This window comes from Bos indicus, chromosome 11 (genome assembly GCF_029378745.1).
Source record: "Bos indicus isolate NIAB-ARS_2022 breed Sahiwal x Tharparkar chromosome 11, NIAB-ARS_B.indTharparkar_mat_pri_1.0, whole genome shotgun sequence".
NCBI classification, from domain to species: Eukaryota; Metazoa; Chordata; class Mammalia; order Artiodactyla; family Bovidae; genus Bos; species Bos indicus.
In genome coordinates, this window is record NC_091770.1 from 69,508,119 (window position 1) to 69,531,687 (window position 23,569).

Here is a 23,569-nt window from a genome sequence, read left to right on the forward strand (position 1 = left end):
GTATATATTTTTTCCCCTTAATATGGAAGTTTCAATTTGGGAATACCAATATTTTAAAATATAGAAGCCATACAATTCGTATCCAATTTACAATAAGTATCCATGCTAACTTCTCCTCTTAGTTCTGCTTCTAACAGATACCTTCATATCATTGTAATGTGCTACCCTAACAGGAGTCTTTCAGTTTAATCTTGCTCTATTCTCAATTCACACCTTTCCAAGATTAGAAGAGTTTTGGTTTTATATGGCTCCTGGAAAGCCAGTGTTAAAAACAGACATGCAATTAATTACTAGATCTGTTTCAACTGTGAGGTATTTTTAACTGTTCTAAAAATGAACCCCATAATGTCTCTGAATATTTTACAATTGGTAGCTTTTATATCCTGCCTGATCAAAAATTACCTGTGAATTGATACAGGCCTAGGCCAGGCCCCAGACTCTGCATTTAAACACCCCATATGACCTTTATGAATATGTAATTTAGAAAAGTTAACGGTATAGCTATTTTTTCCTCCAGTATCAAAATAGCCACTCACAATTGTAACTTAAATTATTACATAATTACTAAAAATTTTAAACCTGGAATACTCACTTTAGGATGTATTCACACTTCAGTAAGCCACTCATTATATAGTATACTCACCTGTATCTGGTTAACCTTTCCCTTCCCACAGCAAAATCATTCCCAATAGCGGTTTCCCATCTCAAGGCAACAGTGTGCTTACTTTTCTGTACACAATCCAATCTGACTGGATCCTCCACGTTGCTCTTTGTTTTTGCTTTTTTTTTTTTTCCCCGCCAAAGGAAGTTTTTAAAAGGAAGGGCAGAGAGAATCGGGCTAGGGTACCTGGTGCAGTCACCTAAAGTTAACCTGGTGCTATGACACTTTTGTTTGTTCATATACACTAAAACTATAGTTGTTAGTGTCTGAGGCAAAAATCATCTCAGAGAAGTTAATGTTGGTAAATTCAATATTTCCAGTTGTAGATTAGGTAGAATTAACTAAACCATAATGTCACCTTATCACTGCCTACTGAAAAAAGCAATAGCTACTCAAAGGTATGATGTACGTGTTCATAGATTAAAATTAAGATGATCACTAGAAAAAAAGATCAGTGGAAAATAAGTAGCAGTTTTGCACCAATGCAAGACAAAATATCCTTTATTGTGACAGCAAATGCACATAGTGCTATAGGTAAGGCATGCTACTAGCAGTCTGCATATAATCAAAGGCCAGTATGGAAATGAATGGGAATCAATGCTGTTTCTTAATGCTTGAAGATGTAGTCCATGGTGAAGGAAAGAGAAGAATTTGTGTCCACATATCTCAAATGCACTATTATACACCTACCAAATCAAGAGACATATGCCTCTAACCAAGAGCCCAAAGGCAAATGAGAGAAAATCCTAACTGTACTCAGAAGTCACTTCTAGTATCAAATGACAGGATGATTTTGCCAATTAATTTAGGACAAATTGCATCTTCAGACAGAGACTATATTTTTAATCATAACATTCACCACTATAGAACCTAGAAATTGAGCAAACAGCCATTCATTCATTCATTGAAGTATTTAGTCAATTTTAATGCGATTTAACAAATACTAAAATAACTAGAAATGGTTTGGATAAAGAAACATTTACACTTTAATACTTCTTAATGCTGTAAATTTTGGGCTCAAATAACCCCCTGAGTCAAATTTGATCCCTATCAACTTGAAGGGACCAAGTACAGTTTTGATTTCAACACCTAAACTTCTGAGGGAAGATCTGAGAAAATAATGCTAGGAGATCTAAATCCTTTGATGTAACTATCAGGCTCTACAGACTTGTCAAAATCAATGCAAAACTGAAAAGGATATGCTGAAATGCTTATTATTATTAAAAAGATAGGCTGCTTCCCTTCCCTCCGTTTAAAACACATGCAGAAGAAATGCTTTCTGCATGAATGCACATGGACATTCTGTTCAGTTGTTTTCTAAATGCAATACTGTGGATTTAAACAGTATGCTTTAATTTAAACAAAGAAGTATCTTATATACAGTCAATTTAGTTTAAGAGATGAAAAGAAACACTACTATGACAATTACTTATCAAACACTCTGCTCTTTTGAAAGGTGATTTTAAAAGCAACACAGGACCAAAAACATCCAACTATTACTTTATTTATATTACTATGCTTAAGTTACATGGAAAAGACAACCAAGCAGTTCTGCCCCATATCAGGAAAAGTTTCCAATCAACACCAATTATGTGGTGACAAATAACTAGGAATGGTGACATCTTTGGGTCAAGACTGACAAGGAAGAATGGGCTCTGATGCTACGGTTCATCTCCAACAAGAATATGGCACAACGGCCAGCACAAGCAATACTAACACTGAACCTTTAGCGCTGGTCACAAATTCGGATCTCTTCTCTGAAGCTAGCAAATCAAGTGAAATAACTGGGTTTTTTTAAAAAGTCTTAAAATGAAGCCCAAATAAATTTAAAAATCATGCTCTTGACACACTTTCCTTTCAAAATTTACATAAAATACTTTCCACTCTTAATAGCCCAGATTTTTTTCCTCACATAGCCCACCATGTAGCTGCAGATAGACTATTCTGCCTCAAGATGTAAACACAGGGGGAAAAAAAAAAAAAAACGGCATCTGCATAATATTCTCTCTACACACTGCTGTTGGATGGAAAATAGAAAATTAAAAAAAAAAAAAGGAAAGAAAGGAAGGTTCCATCATAGATTCTCACAACCTCTTGTTCCGCAGTTCATGAATCCGACTCTGATGCTAAGGTGACAGTGTATGTAAGTAGATTTTTGTTTTCAGTGAAGGAGACCTGGGAAAAGATGGATTTCTCTCTTTTTCTTCAAGAGTTATCAGATGGTACATGCTCCTCAAAGCCCTCACTTTCTCGAACTAGAGCGCGTTCCAGGATCACACGACCTTCCTTATAACGCTGGCTGTCTTCAGTGGCAAACTCATAGATCCATCCCAGTTTGCTATTGCAGTTTTTGCAGCTCACATCTCGAACCATGTGGCGGCCAGTGAGCATGACCCGATCTTGAACTTCACTATACTGTAGGTTAACTACCTAAGAAACACATGAAAACAAAATTGCAAAGGCATGTAAGTTATCTGCCAAAAATGGTACACAATATTTTTGTTGGTGAAAGAACAGCAACGTCAGAAAAGCAAATAGCAGTTGTCTGTCAAACCTGCAACACACTTTCCAAGAGCTATTTTGACAAACTGCTGGGACAGGTAAATACCTGAACTGAACTGGATATGTAATGCAATCATGTATTATTCTAAGTCACCCTATTTATACACATTAGTTACACTTCTGTGTTATAGTGAAGAGTCCTTAACTTGGAGTCATAAAATGTAGGTCTTGGTCCAACTGTTATAATTAACCATTCAATGATGAGTGTAGACAAGGCTACCAATACAGAAGAACCTAGTATACAACAGGTATTCCATAAAGAGAAGTTTGTAAAAATCTGTTTCTGAAACAATTTTATCTACTAATGGACTGGGGGTAGGTTTTAATATATGGTTTTCAAGTGGGTTCAAAGAATCTATGGAAGAATTTCCAATGACTCTGAACATGGAGGATTCCAATAATCCTCCATGCTTAATTTTTCTGTAAAGAGCCAGATATTTTTGGCTTTGAAAAGGGCTATCTGGTCTTTGTTATAGCTATTAAGTTCTGCTGTGGTAGCACAAAAGCAGCCATAGATAATACACAGATGAGTAAACATGGTTGTGGTTCATTAAATTTTACTTACAAAAACAGCCAGCCTGCCATGGTGTGCCAACCCCTGCTCTATACCTAAATAAAGACCAAGATGTATATACACTATCATTTCTTCCAGAGAAAATACTTGTTTCTAAATGGTACAGAGGGGTGTCCCCTGGGGAAGTTTAGGTTGAATATCTAAGAACAGTACCTTGGACTAGTTCTGTAGTTCAAGGATATTTGGAATATCTAGAAATTCAACTTTGCTAGTACCCATTAGACTCCAGGAGGCAGAATCACATCAACCAATTTGAAAGCAAGCCAGAAATGAGAGAAAAAGGCAGACTATACATTAATCTGTAAGTCAGGAAACACTTCGGTTAGCAAACCTATTAGCCAAATCATAATCAGAAAGATGATTGGTAAATTAGAGCAGGAAGTTAGTTAGATGATCCTTATTCACTTGCACTGTCAAACTACAACAGCTTAATGCAGCTATCTCCCTGTAAGGGTAAATTAGTGCTATGGGGGTGTTTCAGCCTCTTGATAGTCTGTGAAGTCACTACCACATTCTTACCCTGAGTGTCTCCTGAAGCAATGGAGACCACCCTTATCATAACATAATCCTTAAAACTCTCCAGCCTAAAAATCACAGCCTAGTAATGCTTTCCTGAAGTCCCAAAGACAAACTAGCAGGCAATTTCTATGGACTGCAGCTCTCATTCGGAATCTTCTTGGCATCTCCATGCTCTGAGGGGTATTCTGGTATTGCTATCAAATATATCCACTGAACCCAGTGAGGAAATGAAATCAGTTTTCCCCACAAACCTTGTTAAAAAGAAATGCTCTGCCAGTGGCGCCTGTGAACCGAGTAGAGATGAGTTCTGAACGGTTGGTCAGGATCGTATCACAGTTTGCACAGGAAAACAGACGGGTACCACCGATATGATCAAGGAAAATCCTGCCCATTTTTATAGCTGAAGCTCTAAAAACCTGGGAACAGATAAAAAAGGACAAGAAATACATTATGATTTTTTAACTTGTTAAGATCTACTTGGTGGTGTCATGGAGAACCATTTATATACACATATATGATCTCTTCATACAATACACGAAATCATTTCAATTCATGAAATAGCTGACTCTGAATGAAAGGATCCAAAGTTCACACATGGACCAAACAAATAGGCAAACTCAAGCTAAGAACACTTCAGAAGCAACGAGTCAAGGAAGTAAATATTCTCACTAGGAAGGCCAAAGAATATCCCTTCTCTTTTGATATGAAAAAGACAAGAAGACAGTGTGCAATATCAAACCAAATGATGAGAAACACCAGCAGAGAGGTGAGGAAAAAGGTTTAGCACAGAGTTAAGTATACATTCTGGAGAAGGAAATGGCAACCCACTCCAGTTATTCTTGCCTGGAGAATCCCATGGACAGAGGAGCCTGGTGGGCTATAGTCCATAGGACCTCGAAGAGTTGGACACAACTGAGCAACTAACAAGTATATATTCTGAGTATCTGTAATTTGAGAAAAGACTTATGGGACAAGAGTGTGTAACCTGGTTTGAGAGCATGGGGTGCCTGTTTCTCTGGTCATCAGGTGCATCAACAACCATGTAGGGTGATGGCACTAAATTGGTAAGTTTGAGTCTGTGGAGCACTATACTAGGTGCTCTGTTGTTGCTGTTCAGTCGTTAAGTCGTGTCCAACTCTTTTGTAACCCCATGGGCTGTAGGCCACCAGGCTCCTCTGTCCATGGGATCTCCCAGGCAAGAACACTGGAGTGGGTTGTCATTTCCTTCTCCAGAGGATCTTCCTGATCCAGGGATTGAACCTGCATCTCCTGCATTGGCGCACTCTTTATCACCAAGCCACCAGAGAAGCTTATTTCAAAATCCACAACAACTCTGTGAGGTTGTTGCCTCCAGTTCATAGATTATTCAAGGTTACTAACTGGTCAAAGGTCACACAGCTTTCAAGTACAGAAAATCATAATCAGAATATGGCTCACTCAAGTCAAAGCCAAATTTTTTCCATTACTCTAACACTGACTCCTCTAAGAAGAGGACATACAAGATGGTCTAGGCTGGCATAAGGCTAGGAAAATAAGAACAGAGAGGAGCAAGATGAACTGTTACTATGTAACTTACTATATTTAAGAAAGTCTTTTGATTCAATAAATCACAGAAGTGCTGAAACATTGGGAAAAAAGCTCTGAATCCAATTTCTGAAACAAGGATAATCACACTCCAGTATTTTGAAGTGAAGTCACTCAGTTGTGTCCGACTCTTTTGTAACCCCATGGACTGTAGCCTACCAGGCTCCTCTGTCCATGGGATTTTCCAGGCAATAGTACTGGAGTAGACTGCCATTTCCTTCTCCAGGGGATCTTCCCTACCCAGGGATCGAACCTGGGTCTCCCACATTGTAGACAGACACTTTACCATCTGAGCCACCTGGGAAGTAAAGTTGATTCACTGCAGTTATCTCCCAAAACAGCACATTTTTAGAGATCTAGGAGAAGGCAATGGCACCCCACTCCAGTACTCTTGCCTGGAAAATCCCATGGATGGAGGAGCCTAGTAGGCTGCAGTCCATGGGGTCGCTAAGAGTCGGACACGACTGAGCGACTTCCCTTTCACTTTTCACTTTCATGCATTGGAGAAGGAAATGGCAACCCACTCCAGTGTTCTTGCCTGGAGAATCCCAGGGATGGGGGAGCCTGGTGGGCTTCTATGGGGTCGCACAGAGTCGGACATGACTGAAGCGACTTAGCAGCAGCAGGTATAATCAAGAATACACTGTAGCTTTTCATTTTAAAAAGAATTTATTCCTTTGTGTAGTGATCAGCTTCTGTGTTTCAAATATTTAATATTATTTGTCTTTAAAACGCCATGCAGAGCTGATACAGCTGCTGCTACAGAAAAGAAAAATGTAGAATCCATGTGCAATCCAGTGTCATCTTAAACTTGGGGAAATTCCATTATAAATTAAAAAGAAAATTCCATTCCTTCTAACATCTGTCAACTTCAGCCATAAGGCAGTTTTAATGTCATCAGAAATGTGACATTTCTGTCACCAAGATAATTATGACTCCCACTAAATACTATATGAAAGTTTAATAAGTAGTGAAAAACAAATAGTAAATATACTACAATTTATAGGTAGTAAACAAGAGTGTCAACGAATAAACCCTGGGTAAAAACATAAGACTTAAAATGACAAGAAAAGACTTGCTGCCTATTGTTTTAGTCTTTAGGATAGCACTAATTTTCCCAGATGCCTAAGAACACAGTATTTGTTACACAAAGCTCAAAGGGTCCAAATCTGAGGCCTGCTGGCTGAATTCATTTGATGGCATAGGAACACTGCAGTGAACAAAACAACCCTTCCCACACCAAAACATTAGTGTTCAATTTGGCCCAGGGTTTTTAATTTTTAATAAAAAACAGTTGAGAATCATTTAAAATTTGAGAGATTTCATTAACAGCCTGTTTTGAGCCTTTCTTTTTAAACAATGGGGAGAGCTGGCAACACAGGACATATATTCTTATATGGCAACAACTGGCTAGAGTTGAGAGGTGCCTTCAACACTTCCCACAAGGCCATTTCATTTGCTTTTTATCTATTTTGTGCCACATAATTACTTCACCTGTGAGACATATGAGTTTATGACTCCTAATCCAAATTAAGCATCCAATGACCCTGTGAGTAGCTGATGTGGGTCATGTTTCTTACTACCAGTCATTTACAGAAAGGAATCACCAGCAGGGTTTTATGGTAACACCTCTGAAGACATACTCCTCAGTCTTTATTTCTCTAAAAATTAGTATTTGTGCGGTCATTTATCCTCCAGCTTGGGCTTCTGAGAACTGTTATTTTCAAGCCAATGTTTCTTCAAACTTTTAAATATAATATTCATCTAAGTTACTTCAACAATAATTCAGGAATAACCAGATATTTTTGACTTGACTGATAGCAGATGCAATACTACTGAGGAAAACATTCTGAACTTCGAAACAAACTCTCCCTATACCTTCTGCCTGTATCATTCTATCTTTGGTTCAGTATTAACAGCTGTGACCATTTGCTCACTACTGGATACAGGAAAACGATTTCTAAATGGGGTAAATAGATTTAACATCATGCTTTCTCTTTCTTGCTTCAAATTCAGACTATTTTTAACTTTTACCCAACTATTTTTACTGAATTCAGTTACATGATTCATTACAAGACCAAAAATATCTATACAGACTCACTATTCCTCGTTGTGGGTGCCATGTATAGAGTTCTATGTATGTACATAGAACTGTAAAATGTAGTTCTCATTTGCCAAAAGAGAAAAGCTACAATGCCAGAGAATCTATCAGAAGTGAGCAAAACACCGCTTGCTCTCAAAGGTCTCTGGAACACAGAAAAACCTTCGCAGGCCATTGAATTTCATATGCTAGGCCTTCACCTCACCAGGCTAGGAGTGCAACCTACCGTTCATTTCCCCTGTGCATACTCAGGAGACTGACGGCAAGCACACTGGCACTGCTCCACAGAAGGGGAAGGTCATTTAAAAGCTGTGGCAAAACACCTGAATTAGGTTTCTCTGCTGCTGCTGCTAAGTCGCTTCAGTTGTGTCCGACTCTGTGCAACCCCATAGACGGAAGCCCACCAGGCTCCCCCGTCCCTGGGATTCTCCAGGCAAGAACACTGGAGTAGGTTGCCATTTCCTTCTCCAATTTATGGAAGTGAAAAGTTAAGTCGCTCAATTGTGTCCGGCTCTCAGCGACCCCATGGACTGCAGCCTACCAGGCTCCTCCGTCCATGGGATTTTCCAGGTAAGAGTACTGGAGTGGGGTGCCATTGCCTTCTCTGAGGTTTCTCTGGACCTAGGCAATATATTGAACTCTGTCTGAGACTTGATATTTAGTATCAACATCATATGGGACACTGCATTCAGTACTTCACGTATCACATTCAACCTTAACAATTTCTTAGTAAGTATGTAGTATCCTACTTTTGTAGAGGAAGACAAAGGCTGTAACTTTATGAAACTGGCCAAACTAGGATCTGAACTAAATTCTGCTCCAGTTCTTTTAGCCCCACTTACTCTCTAGTGACCAGAAGAGACAGCCAAATTCAGTCTTTCTTCCTCAGATTTCTCACACACCTCTCCTGCCTCCATGCTGAGCCGCCTACATTCCCTAACTTTGCTGGTGGCAACTCTAATCCCTCTCCTAAACTAGAAACCCTGGCAACTTCTTTAAGAAACTGCAAAATTGAGAAGTCCTCCTAAATCACTTTTCAAGGTCTTTCTTCCTCATTCTTCATCAATAACTTAGTTCACATTCTCATCACTTCTAGAGCTATGAAAGTAAGGTACTTCAGCCTTATGTACTTATAAAAGGCATGTACTTCAGACACCCCTTTCTAAGAGCTTATACACAGCTTATCCTGTCAGAAACTTTTTACCTGACAGGATAGTATATAGCTCATTCTTTAAAAACAATTTTCTTAAAGGAATAATTGACATAAAATTTGGCCACTGTTGTATACAAATGAATGATTTTTAGTAAATTACAAAATTGTGCTACCATCACCACAAACCAGCTTTTTAGAATATTTTCATCATCTCCCCAAATCCCCACAAACCCTTCCACAATCAATCTCCTTCTAATTGTTTTTACATCCAAATTATTTCCCAGGTCATGTACACACTGCTATGTTTAAAATGGATAACAAAGACTTGTTATATAGCACATGGAACTCTGCTCAGTGTTATGTGCCAGCCTGAATCGAAGGTGGGTTTTCGGGAGAATAGATACGTGTATATGTATTGCTGAGTTCCTTCACTGTATACCTGAAATGATCACAGCATTGTTAATTGGCTATACCCCAATATAAAATGTTTAAAAATAAATAATTAATTTAAAAAAACCCAAATTACTTCCCAGGATCACCTAGCTTGGACTTAGAAGAGTAACAGTATTTTCAGTCACACATTTGTAAAATATCTTAAGAGTGAGCTGCTTTCACAGATGACTAATGTTCTCTGTTGATTCTGAGAGCACTTACTGTGCTTAAGTAATGTGTTTTGTACTCAGTGTTGAAGTTCAAGTTTATAACCAAAATTCTGACAAACCTTTGGTTCTCTGTTAAAGATCAGTTGACCATATATATGTGGGCCTGTTTCTGGGCTCTCTATTCTGTTCCATTGATCTATTTGTCTATTCCTTCACCAACACCATACTGTCTTGATTACTGTAGATATATACTAAGTCTTGAAGTTGGGCTTCCCTTGTGGCTCAGCTGCTAAAGAATCCGCATGTGAAGCGAGAGACCTTGGTTCCATCCCTGGGTTGGGAAGATCCCCTGGAGAAGGGAAAGACTCCCACTCCAGTATTCTGGCCTGGATAATTCCATGGACCGTATAATCCTTGGGATCGCAAAGAGTAAGACACAACTGAGTGGCTTTCACTTTCTTTCTATACTAAGTTTTTCTATACTAAGTTGGGTAGTGTCAGTCTTCTGACTTAATTCTTCTCCTTCCATATTGTGTTGCCTCTCCTGGGTCTTCTGTTCTCTATAGAAACTTTAGAATCAATTTGTTGAGATATTCACAAAGTAACTTGCTTGAATTTTGACTGTACCAAATCTACAGAACAAGTTGGAAGAAAGGACATCTTGACAACATTGAGTCTTCCTATCCATGAACACACAAATTCTTTCCATTTATTTAGTTGTTCTTGAGTTCATTCATTAGTTTTATATTCTTCCTCACATAGATCTTGTACACATTGTTAGATTTATATCTAAATATTTCATCTTGGGGGAATGCTAATGTAAATGGTACTGCATTAATTTCAAATTTCACTTCTTCACCACTGGTGCTGATTTACACATCACACACACATATACACACTAACAAATATGATACCTTGTTCATTAGTCTGGCTTACTGCTGAATATTTTCTTTAAAAGCAAGGGTCAGAAAACTAAGGCCTATAGGCAATAATCAGCTCACCACCTGTTTTTATATGGCTCGCAACATAAGAATGCTTTTTATATCTTAAGATGGTTGGGGAAGAAACACCAAAAGAATATTTTTGTGACACATGAAAATTACATGAAATTCACATTTCAGTGACCATACATAAAATTTTATTGGAACACAGCCAGACCCATTTGTTGATACTTGGCTGCTCTTTCAGCATAATGGCAGAGTTTGAGTAGTTGCTACTGAAACCTTACGGCCCACAAAGTTCACAATATTCACCATCTGGCCCTTGAAAGAAAATGCACTGACCCTTGTTGAAAAACCTGTTCAGACAGCAAAAGAGCTCTTCATTTAGAAAGCAGGCAATCTTAGAAAAAAAGGAAACTTGGTTGGCATTCAGGCATAAGGATCAACAGGAATATCTGACACAATCAATTTAATCGCACTCCCATTTTCCTCATGGGTTTTCTAACTAAGGTCTTCAACTTTCTGTAGCAAGTTCAGCATGTTGAAGATCAATAATACATAGATTATAAAAACAGATAGTATAACCAGCTGCTGCCTCCTCCTCTCTCCACCCCCAGGATTTAAACAATGTATCCCAAATACTGGAACTCTGGGTTCAAATCTTAGCTCCACTGCTTAAAGTTGTGTAAACTTTGGATAACGTATCTTCACCTCAGTTTCTTCTTCATCAATAAACCAGTGGTATCAGTATTCATCTCTGAGTTGCGGAAATTAAATGGCACTACACTGAGAACAGTGCCTGGCACACAATAAATGCTAAATAAAGGTTAATTCAGTAAAACTAGATTATCTTTTTCAACATTCTCCACCCTAACCTCCCTCTATTACAGATGAAGAAAGCAAGGTTCAAAAAGAAAATAAAATCAACAATTAACTAGCTTCATTTCTTGTTAACCATGGCAAAGCTAAGTGACCAAGTGACAGAAATGACATGCAGAAGGAAAGCTAGAAACTTCTGAAGCATCTCAAATTCTTAGTATCATAATTCTAGGTCTTAAAATAGGCACTTGCCCTCCCTGTAACTAATAATCCAGTTCAGATTCAATCCTGGCAAGCAGAATTCACAGGAGGAGGAATCACACTTCCCAGCCCTAAAAATACCAGGGAGGGATCTCTAAGAACCCTCTGGGGTTCTTAGAGAAAACACCCAGTTCACAGACTTTGTGTTTGTTTTTTTTTTTTAAATTATTTCCTCAGGGCATTGCCACAGGCAACAGAACACACACTCCACCCAACTCTATCACTAAACAGGTAAGAGGGGCTTTTCCACTACCCTAGGAGTTGGTGGGCAAATGCAAGATGCAAAGACTCTGTCCTCCAGGGACCTGAGTGTGCAGGAGCCTAGAGCAGAAAGGGTTAAGGAATCTGCTCTTCCAGGAGAGGCTGTATGTTGCAAAAGTCTGGCTAAAACGGAAATCTGCGAAAACAAGCTGGTATATCTAGTTTTCAGTCTCCTTGCTCTCCAAAACAAAAGGAACAAAACCCAAAGACAGCCCTTGGCTGATTACCATAATTAACACTTATTCTACTGTAATCTCATCAATTATTTCATACTGATTTATGATAAGTTCTATTGAAAACCTACAAGAGAAAATAATAAATTGATCCATAAAACCAATTCTCCAATTTTTGTACAAAATATCCACCAAGCCAAGGTTTTGGTGAAACAAGCTGTGCTTTCCTCTAGTTCTCTTATAAAACGTGACCAGTTTACTTTGCTGTTTCAAATGACATTCTAGTTGTGGCATCAGGTCTTCATTTGACAGTAACATATATATATTTTTTGCTCTCTAAATAATGCCTTGTTGTTAAACGTTTTCCAAGTTTATTATGTTTCTACAATTCTGTTTAGTCATCACTTAAAAATAAGACTAGTCATGTAACTCGGTGAGTCAGCTAAACAATCTGAGTTAGTAATCTCCCCAAAACAGTTTTTGGCAAGACAAACTTAGGATCTCTCTACTCTGTTGTGATGCAATACCATGAGTCAAAAAAGTCTCTAACTGGATGGACTGGAGTATAATTCAACTGTCTGGTTTCCAGATTCACGTGTGAAGTAGCAAGTTTCATGTCACAGCTAACTTTCAGTTCCTACACCACCACCATTACTACACAGGATTACCAGAGAAACTGATACTGGTTTATACAACCATTTAGGCACTATGAAACCTAAAATGATACTCTCCGCAGGATTATACTTAGTAGGACTATCTTCACTTCTCAATATTTAGGACTAGCTTCCCATCTCATGGACTGTTTTTTGGAGGGTAGTAGCTAGTTTAATCTCACATTTAGACTTAATTTTGGCCTTATTTCCCTTCCTTTATTATTTTCTAAACCTTTTTTTATCCTCTCCTACCACTTAAATAAAGCAAAGGCAACTAAACCTAGGCAAAGGTCCTCAAGGATCCAACCAGATTATTTCAGATGTAGCAACATGTATTTTGTATGTTGTTAAAATCCAATTTAGGTTCCTGTATAGAGTTAAATAACTTACTTGAGCACATTTCATCAACATGCTCTCCTATAGATAAGATGGCTGCCAGATATAAACTTAAAACATGCTCCCCCCGACCCCCCACCAAAGCAGCAGGCCTGTATTGGGCCTTGAGCTGGGCAAGAATGTGCTAAAGGAAGACACTGGTCACTTCCAAAGAGCATGACATTTGCTTGGTATTCTAGTACAAAAGTCAAAGTCGCTTAGTTGTGTACCACTCTTTGCAACCCCATGGACTATACAGTCCATGAAATTCTCCAGGTCAGAATACTGGAGTGGGTAGCCTTTCCCTTCTCCAGAGGGCTTCCCTGATAGCTCCGTTGATAAGGAATCCACCTACAATGCAGGAGACCCCAGTTCGAATCCTGGGTTGGGAAGATCCCTTGGAGAAGGGATAGGCTCCAGAATTCTCTGGATTCCCTTGTAGCTCTGCTGGTAAAGAATCCGCTGGCAATGAGGGAGATGTGGGTTCTATTCCCGAGTTGGGAAGATCCCCTGGAGAAGGGAAAGGCTACATTTCTGAGTTGGGAAGATTCCCTGGAGAAGGAAAAGGCTACCCGCTCTACTATTCTGGCCTGGAGAATTCCAAATACAGTCCAAGGGCTCGCAAAGAGCCAGACACTTCTAAGCGACTTTCCCTTTCTAGTACAAAGTACAAAATTCTTTTAGCTCCACTTTCTATTTGTAAAGCCTCCAGGCCTTTTTTTCTCTCCTAAGCCTCTGTTTGCCCAAAAGCAATCCAAAGCCTCATTTTCTAGGTCTAATCAATACCAATTCACTTTATAGAACCCTTCCTATTTCAGTCTCATTGTCCCATTTTTGAATTCTCATAACACTCATTTCATAAATTACTAATATTTAACTGTTACCCTTCATTTCCCTATGCCTTTTCACTAAAAATCATTAGTTTCTAGAGAAAAGTTGGCAATTTCTTTGCAATTTCCTTCTCATCTAACACATAAGTATGCAACAAACTTCTAGAAAAAGATTACACCAAGACACTTCGCATCTGGCAAATATGTACCCTGGATACACTGCATACATTTTGGGTCATCTTTGTTGGAACACAGCAGCTACACTGTATGTGCGACTGCGCAAAGTTAGCTAATACTCTATTATCCTCAGTTATTTCACTAGCAAGTCTAACTTTCCGAAAACACAAGGCCAGCCTGAAGATTACTTTGTTTTCCATCTGTCAAGGAGATCTGCAATAAAAATCCTCAGACTACCAACAGGGCTCTGTAAACAGAAAAAATTTAAAAATAAATGAGCTGTTCACCTTCCCAGACCCTCCCTGAAACAGAAGACTAGTAAATGTCGGGATAAAACAGATCTTTGTAGTAGTTTAGTTTTCCAGCTTCCGCTGTCCTCAACATTCATTGTCCTACCTACAAGTGCAGAATAAACGAGCCAGAGCGTGCCTACCGCCCTGCCAACGAGGAGAGGAAGGATGCAGCTCGCCGTGGGGACCGCAGGCGATCCCGGCGCCGGGTGTGAACAGCCGCAGCCGCCCAGGCCCCGAAGCCCCGGCTGGCCCCAGCTGATTGCCGGCACGTGACGCCGCGGGCCAATCGGGAGGAGACGGGGCCCGAGCGCGGCGCGGCCCGGCCCAGCCTCCTCCCGCACAACAAACAGGGGCCGGAAACAGCTGAGCGGGCCGCCCCGCGGCCCGGGTCGCCCGACGGCCGCCCAACAGTCGCGCCACGCCCTCCAGTCCAGCGGGCGGGGACCCCTCCCTCGGTCCGGGGTCTCCTGGGGCGCAGGAGGGCAGGGTGGCGGGCATCCAGCCTTTGCGGGACAGCAAACAAAAGCCACCACAGCCACCCCGCCGGTGGCAAGTGCCAGCCGACTGAGGATGTGGCCCTTTTGAAGGACGGCCACGCCGTGGCGTTATTACGGCCGCATATTTCAGAGTTTAGACATCACTTCGTTGCCCCCGCGGCGACCTCCGCGCTGCGGAGTCCTGGGCGCGCCCCCGACGCTGCGGCGGGGACGCGGACCGTGGGGGCGGGGCAGCCGGGGCTGTGGGGTCGCCAGCCAAACTGCCGGCGGACCGGGGGCCTGAGGCCCCGGCCGCGACGTGCAGGGCCTCCGAGGCTGCGCCGGGGCTGGAGGGCGCGGGAGCCGAGCTGAGGGTCGCGGCTGTTGCGATCGCGCCAGTCGCCCGGGTTGCGCGGCGGGGGCGGGCCGACGGCGGCCGCCGCGCCTGGGCCTCACAAAGAGGAAACAGGCCAGCTCGTCAGTCCGCAGCCCCGGCACCAGGGCCCGCCCTGAGGGGCGAGGGTCGGCCGCGCTAGGACCCCCAAGGGAGCGCGGCGAGGAAGAGGCACTTCCTGCCTGGGCCCCCAGCCCTGGGCCGATCCCAGAGTGTTTCGAAGCCTCCGATCCGGAGGGGAGCCTTAGCCCCTACCCGGCCCCGAACCCAGTCCCCGCCCGCCATACTCACCCCGAGCGGCTGTGAAGTCGGCGGCCGCCTGCGGCTCTTCGCTTCTCAGCTGGGATGAAGCCCCTTAGCCACCAGAGTCTTCAGGTTTAGTCAGGCCCTGGCCTTGGCCCCGCCTCTCCCTGGTTTGGCCTCAACGTCAATCAGCCGGTGTAGCTCCGCCCTTCGAACTGTCGGCTCTCCGGGTTGGCCCAGAACGCCTTTCATTTCTAGGCCCCGCCCTCCCCCGGGTATCCTGCCCCTTCCGCTAGGCCCCGCCCCTTCTCTGGCGCACCCTCCCCCACTCCCGCTCCAGTCTGCGTCGAGGCCCACCCCTCTCAGAAGCCGCAAGACCCGGGGCAATCTCCCTGCAGCTCGCCCCGCCCCTGATCCAACACCCAGGACCCGGACAGCCAATCAAAGAGGCTAACTCTGCCCACTCTCCCGAGGCAGCCAATGTGGAGAGACCTAAGATCCACCCCTCTTCCCAGCTGAGAGCACACAACATAGCGTCCACGTGAGTCAGCTTCTTAAAGGAGACTGCCCAGTCTTTCTAACAGAGGCAGCTGTGCGACATCCCGCGTCATCAGCGTCACCAGGTGGTGGCTAGGGCCTAGTTTCCTGAAGCCTAGTGATGACAAATGAAAACAGACTGTTTTTCTAGGCCAAGCAGGTACCCAGATAGCTTAAATGCACCATGTAATTAATTTTTATGAGATTGTTTACTCTTTCTTGCCCTTATAGTAGGCCACGTTTTACTTATAAACCCCAAACCTTTAAGTGTGGGCATACAGGAACTCCTGAAGAAAGGATTTTTCCAAGTGTGGCTGAACTTTATTTACAACTACCTTAGTTCTTTCTTCGAGAAGGCAATGGCACCCCACTCCAGTACTCTTGCCTGGAAAATCCCATGGACGGAGGAGCCTGGTGGGCTGCAGTCCATGGGGTCGCAGAGTCGGACACGACTGAGCGACTTCATTTTCACTTTTCACTTTCATGCATTGGAGAAGGAAATGGCAACCCACTCAGTGCTCTTGCCTGGAGAATCCCAGGGACGGGGGAGCCTGGTGGGCTGCCGTCTATGGGGTCGCACAGAGTTGGACACGACTGAAGTGACTTAGCAGCAGCAGCAGAGTTCTTTCTTGGTGGTGGAAGCGATTATGCAAAAGATGAGAAAATTCAGACTCTTCTACTTGAAGAGTTTCCCCCTCAGAGAGTTTGGAGATTTGTTTGTTGAAAGGGATTGAATTCCCTTAATCCTCATCAATGCTTAAGATGGAAAGTTTTGTCTCGAATTAAATTAGAATTTCCGAGGTAATTATTTTAATGGTCTTTGGATGACCTTCAGGATAAAGTAGAAATGTTTGACGATGCCTCTTTCTTAGGTAACAAGCAGTAACATCTGAGACTAATCTCCGAGGTGCTTAAAGCTATCTATAGTGGGACAGAGGTTTTAGTAAATCCTAGCATTTGATTCCTCACCAAGCCCCAAAACTCACCAGTATTTTCCTTCAGTTCAGATAAAAACCTGAAAATTAAAGGCAAAAGGTGTTTTGATAAGTGAGCTTTTCATGAGATGAGGAAAATTTAAACTTCTAAAGTTTTTTCTCATTAATTTGTTTTTACTTAGTATTAATTACAAAATCAACACATGTTCTTTGTAAGAAGGTCATACTATCTCATTTCATAACAGAGACTTCTGTACTCTGCTTAAAGCTTCATATGTAGCTGTGTATTCTTCCTGAAAAGAATGTGCAGGAAAGTACATTGCATCTCTTATTCCTTAACTTGCCTTTTTCACTCAGTGTGTTATGGCCATCCTTCCATGTCAAATGTATCTTTCATCTACAAATTTGTCTCCATAGTTTTTCATAGTAGGACTTCATTTTTTATTAAACATTACTTTTTCTACTTATAGACAAGTAGGTTCCTTTCCATCTTTTGCTATTAAAAATATTTTTTAGAACCTGAATTCATTGATAAAGTATTGCTCAAATATTTCTGAATAGAATCATTTGAAAAGGACATACGTACAATGCTTAAACCCCAAGGAATGAGTTTTTCTCAAAGTGAGCAATGTAAGTACCAGGTAAAACAATGGGAAAGGTAATTATTAATTTAACAAATACATATAAAGCACTTCCTATTCCAAGTACTTTAAAATTAGCTCATTGTTCATAACAACCCAAAGAGGTAGGTACTGCTATCATCCCCATTTTACAGCTAAATAAACTGAGGCATATTAACCAACTTATCCAAGGTCCCCAAATAGACATATTGGATACAATATTTATAAACTTGTGAAAGAATGATTAAAACCAATTTTAGAAAGATTAGGTGTTGGTGATGTGCAGAGTTAGAATCCAAATATGACGAAAGGAGAGCAGATAGGAATAGAACTGAAGGAGCAGGTTTTAACTTTAATAAGAATGGCTACACAGAATGAAATGATTGTATGTAGGCATTCTAAGGATAGTATTTTCAAAGATAAACCAGAAGTTTTATTCTAGGTGATTGGTAGGGTGATGATTTTCTATTGCTAGGTATAGGGTGGTTGAGATTTAGTATTTATTTATTTGATTGCATATGGTCTTAGTTATGGCACACAGGATCTAGGTTGCATCATTCAGGATTTTTGTTGCAGTGTGCAGACCTTCTAGTTGTGGTGCACAGGCTCTAGAGTGTGGGCTCAGCGTGGGCTCAGTTGCCCTGTAGTGTGTGTGATCTTAGTTTCCCGACTAGGGATTGAAATTGCATCCTCTGCATTGCAAGGCAGATTCTTAACTGCTAGACCACCAGGGAAATCCCCAGGTTTAGAAGTTGATTTAGGGTAAAACCTGATGGGTCTGAGCTGATGGTGGCCTGCCCTTTAGAAATAAAGAATTTACCATTGAAGATAATATAACAAATATGGAAGAGAAATAAAAAGAAAACTTGAGAGATTTGATATTTCTTTGTTTGATTTGTGTTATATCTATTAACTTGAATAAACTGACAGTTTATAATATTGAAACTTTCCCACCAAGAACATGGTATGTCTCCCTATTTATTCAAGTGTTCTTTTAGGTCTTCCAGTGAAGCGTCATGATATAGCTGTCTTCCTTTAGCTTGTTCTTCTTAGATTTAAATTTAGATATTGTATATATTTCTGGGGATATTATGGACTGAATTATGCTCCCCTGATTCTTATGTTATAGCCCTAATCCCTAGTATCTCAGAATATGACTGGATATTGAGATAAGGCCTTGACCTTTAAAGAGTTGATTAAATTCAAATAAGGTGGTTAGATTAGGCCCGAGAACAGTCTGACTGGTATCCATGTGAAAAAAGAGATTGGGATATACAAAGAGACACCAGGGTGTGTGGGCACAGAGAGAAGATGGCCACTTGCAAACAAGGGAGAGAGGTTTCTACTAGAAACCAAACCTGCTGGCTCCTTGATCTTGGACTTCCGGTCCAAGATCCGTGAGAAATCGATTTCTGTTATTTAAGCTACCAATCTGTGGTATTTTGTTGTGGCAGCTCTAGCAATCTAACACAGGAGGTTACTGTGAATAGAAACTTCTCCTATTAGCTATTATAACTCTAATGGGTCATTTGTTATTTTTATAGTAAAGATAATGATTTTGTAGTTTATTTTTCCTGAATTTTCTGTATAGAAATTTGAATATTTCTGTCAAACAAATTCCTAGAAGTTACTGCTATTTTGTAAAGTTTCTTATTTTAAATGAAGGATGGGTATTTAATTTTATCAAATACCTTTTTACTGTATTTTGGGATAAACATTTCCCCCTTTATTATATTTCTTTATATGATATATTACAGTTACCAGCGTTGTAACCCAACGTTACACCAAATGTACATTTCTTGAAGAAAATTCATCACTTGACTTATGCTAACTCTGACATTCTTTGAGTCCAGAAAACAAGAAACAGGAATAATCCAACATACACCAACATACCATGGTGCTTTATTCTGGTTGCTGATTATACGTTCTGGCCTAAACTGTCTGATATTCTCCCAAATGGGTGAGTCAATATAACTGCAAACCCTGGGTCAGGCTTTCAGAATGCCCTTCTGTTGCTGTTTCCTTGGACTTCTCCTTTGCTCTGATATGACAATGGCAACCCACTCCAGTACTCTGGAAAATCCCATGGACAGAGGAGCATGGTAGGCTGCAGTCCGTGGGGTTGCTAGGAGTCAGACACAACTGAGTGGCTTCACTTTCACTTTTCACTTTCATGCATTGGAGGAGGAAATGGCGACCCACTCCAGTATTCTTGCCTGGAGAATCCCAGGAATTGGGGAGCCTGGTGGGCTGCCATCTACGGGGTCGCACAGAGTCGGACATGACTGAAGCGACTTAGCAGCAGCAGCAGCAGCAGCCTTCCCTTACTGTGACTTCCCTGGCTATCACACTGGAGCTGCTGCTTTATAGGTATGACCACTTTTCAAGTATGTGCTACATGCGCAGTCTCCTGTTGCCTCCTCACACTTCCCATGGCCTAGTAAACCTCCTTGTTCCGCAAGCCTGAAATGTGTGGGCCTCCATCCACCTGTCTTATTCTCTGCAGATAGTTATGCTTCATAATAAGTCAGATGAAGACTTGGAAGTGAACTACTTCAAAGTTTCTCCACTCAGTGTTTCTTCCTACATCACCTGTTTTCTTGGTACTTTCTCCTGTGTTGGATGAAAACGGTTCTTCTTTTCCAAAGTCTGATGGAAATCTATACCTGGATAAAAGTCTGAAGCTTGAAATCTCAGCTTGTCCTAAATAGAATCCATATTTCCTCAAGAGCAGAGACAAAAAACAATTTGCTTGGGACTAGGATGGTCACTCCCTTCTCATGTCTGTTAATGGACCACAGTCCACAACAACCCCCAGCACGCACAACTTCTTCAATTGCTCTAAGTATTCACTGGACTCATATACATACATACAAGTGCCTTGTCCTCACATCTAACACTATAGTTTAGAAATACGTAGCTTCTTATAATAAGCTCTTTATCTTTTCCCTTGCTTTATATTGATATCTGAGAGCTGAAGAATTGATGCTTTTGAACTGTGGTGTTGGAGAAGACTCTTGAGAGTCGCTTGGACCGCAAGGAGATCCAACCAGTCCATTCTAAAGGAAATCAGTCCTGAATATTAATTGGAAGGACTGATGCTGAAGCTGAAACTCTAATACTTTGGCCGCCTGATGCTAAGAACCGACTCATTTGAAAAGACCCTGATGCTGGGAAAGATTGAAAGCAGGAAGAGAAGGGGACGACAGAGGATGAGATGGTTGGATGGCATCACCGACACGATGGACATGAGTTTGAGTAGGCTCCAGGAGTTGATGATAGACGGAGTCCTGGCATGCTGCAGTCCATGGGGTTGCAAAGAGTCAGACATGACTGAGTGACTGAACTGAACTGAACTGATACTGACATCACATTCATTTCCCCCCATCCGTCCTGCTTCCCACAAAGTGAATGTTGCCTAGACCATAAGGACCAGGACTCCATCCTAAGGAAATGAACTCAGATCCCGAATGCTGCATAGAGTAGAGCTGCCAGACTAGCCTGGGACTACAGAGTTTTTACTTTAACCTAAACTTATGAGAACTCTGGGTAATTTAAGCAGAATAGCTCCTTTGGGAAGAAATATATGTGTGTATATATATATATATGTGTGTATATATATATAAAATTTCAGATTAGTAGTTAATATAAAAATATTAATAACTTATTTTGAGTTACAATCCTGCCACTTTACTAAAAGCTCTCTCAAAGGTCACTGATCATAAAATTCTTCTTTTTTTGTACCTGAAATCATCAGCCCATCCTTCTTCAGACTTCTTATTCTCTTGGCTTTGGCAGTAGAATGATGACACCTTCTGCCCCACAAAGTTGTCTATGTTCTAATCTCTTGGATCTGTGTATGTTACCTTACATAGCAAATGGGATTTTGCAGGTGGGATTATGGTAAGGATCTTAAAATGGGGAGATTATTCTGGATTATCCTGGTGAGCCCAATATAATGACAAGGGTCTTTATAAAAGGGAGGTAGGATGACCAACAAGAATATGAAAAGACACTCAACATCACTAATCATTAGAGAAATATAAATCAAAACAACAATGAGATGTCACTTCACACCCATCAGGATTGCTATTCCTAAAAATAAAACAGAAAACAAAAAGTGTTGCCAAGAATGTGGAGAAATTGGAAGCCTGGTGCTCTGTTTTAGGGAATGCAAAATGGTACAGCTGCTATGGAGAAAAGTATGGAGTTTTCTCAAAAAATAAAAAAATAGAAGTACCATATGGTCCAACAGTTCTACTTCTGGGTGTATTCCCCAAGGAATTGAAAGCAACGTCTTGAAGAGGTGTTTGTATACCTGTGTTCATAGCAGCATTATTCACAATAGCCAAAAGGTAGAAGTAACCTGAGTGTCCAACAACTGAATTTCTAAACAAAACGTGACCTATCCATACAGTGGAATATTGAGTTTGAACAAGGAAAGACATTCTGACATACACTATGACATGAGTGAATCTTCAAGACATTATGCTAAGTGAAATAAAGCAGACACAGAAGGACAAACATTTATGAGTCCATTTATATGCGGTATCTAGAGTAGTCAAATTCATAGAAACAGAAAGTAGCATTGTGGTTGCCAAGGTTACGGGGTGGGGATATGAGGAGTTGTTGAAGTGGAGTAGAGTTTCAGTTTTGCAAGATGAAAAAGTTCTGGAAATCGGCTGTACAACAATGTGAATGTATTTAATAATACTCAACTGTACTTTTAAAAATGGTTAAGATGATAAATTTTATGTTGTGTGCTTTTCACCATTGTTAAAAAAATAAAGTTTTCTAACAAGAGAAAGAAAGTGGAGGTAGGAGAGTCAGAGAAGGGGATGCGAGGATGAAAGCAAAGATTGGAGTGAAGGTGGACCGTGAATCATGCTCTAGAAACAAGAAAAGGCAGAGGAAAGATTCTCCCTTAGAGCCTCCCAAAGGAACACCACTCTGCCGACACTTTGATTTTAGCCGTGTCAGACCTGTTTTGGATTTGTATTTTTCAAAACACGAGATAATTGGACATCCCTGGTGGTCCAGTGGTTAAGAATCTGCCTGCCAATGCAGGGGACACGGGTTCAATCCCTGGTCTGGGAAGATTCCACATGCCACAGGACAACTAAGCCTGTGTGTTACACTGTGTGTTACAACTGCGGAGCCTGTGTGCTCCAACTACTGAAACCTGTGCACTCTAGAGCCCACACTCAGCAACAAGAGAAGTCACCACAAAGAGAAAGTTGAACACCACAACTAGGGAAAGCTGGTGCACAGCAACAAAGACCCAGTGCAGCCCAAAAGTAATTAATTAATTAACTTTTTAAAAATGAGATGATACATGTGTGTTGTTTTCAGCCACTGTACATGCTAAGTTGCTTCAGTTGTGTCTGACTCTTTGCAACCCTATGGACTGTAAACCACCAGGCTCCTCTGTCTATGGGATTTCCCAAGGAAGACTACTGGAGTGGGTTGCCATTTCCTTCCCCAGGGGATCTTCCCGACCCAGGGAACGAACCTGTGTTTCTTCCATCTCCTGCACTGGCATTGGCAGGCATGTTCTTTACCACTAGCACCACCTGGGAAGCCCCTTTAAGCCACTAGGTCTGTGATCACTTGTTACAGCAGCCATAGGAAACTAATACTTCATCTGGTTTTCCTAAAGTCATATTTTATATTGATTTCCTTATGAATTACCTGGTGCTATTCATAATTGGTTTTAATTGTCTTACTTTAGATATTATTTCCAGAAATCTGACTTAGCAAAGGTTGAAGTGGTCAGGGAACAGAAGCTCAACCAATAAACCTCCAACCCTTGTTTGCATCAGGTT

General features: G+C 41.1%; 1 protein-coding gene across 2 annotated transcripts; it reads right to left on the reverse strand.

The window, feature by feature from the left end:
• Nucleotides 1–1,144: 1,144 nt before the first annotated feature.
• On the reverse strand, nucleotides 1,145–15,857 carry YPEL5 (yippee like 5). Of its 2 annotated transcripts, none has more exons than XM_019970482.2 (3): nucleotides 15,701–15,857; nucleotides 4,568–4,732; nucleotides 1,145–3,091 (listed from the first exon to the last, which is right to left on the reverse strand). In XM_019970482.2, the coding sequence occupies exons 2-3, from the start codon at nucleotides 4,706–4,708 to the stop codon at nucleotides 2,867–2,869; spliced, it is 366 nt and encodes a 121-aa protein (XP_019826041.1). In that variant the 5' UTR covers nucleotides 4,709–4,732; nucleotides 15,701–15,857; the 3' UTR covers nucleotides 1,145–2,866. The 2 variants fall into 2 exon arrangements, with proteins under 2 accessions (XP_019826041.1, XP_019826042.1); XM_019970483.2 differs by lacking the exon at nucleotides 15,701–15,857 and adding an exon at nucleotides 14,643–14,763.
• Between the last annotated feature and the right edge of the window lie 7,712 nt (nucleotides 15,858–23,569).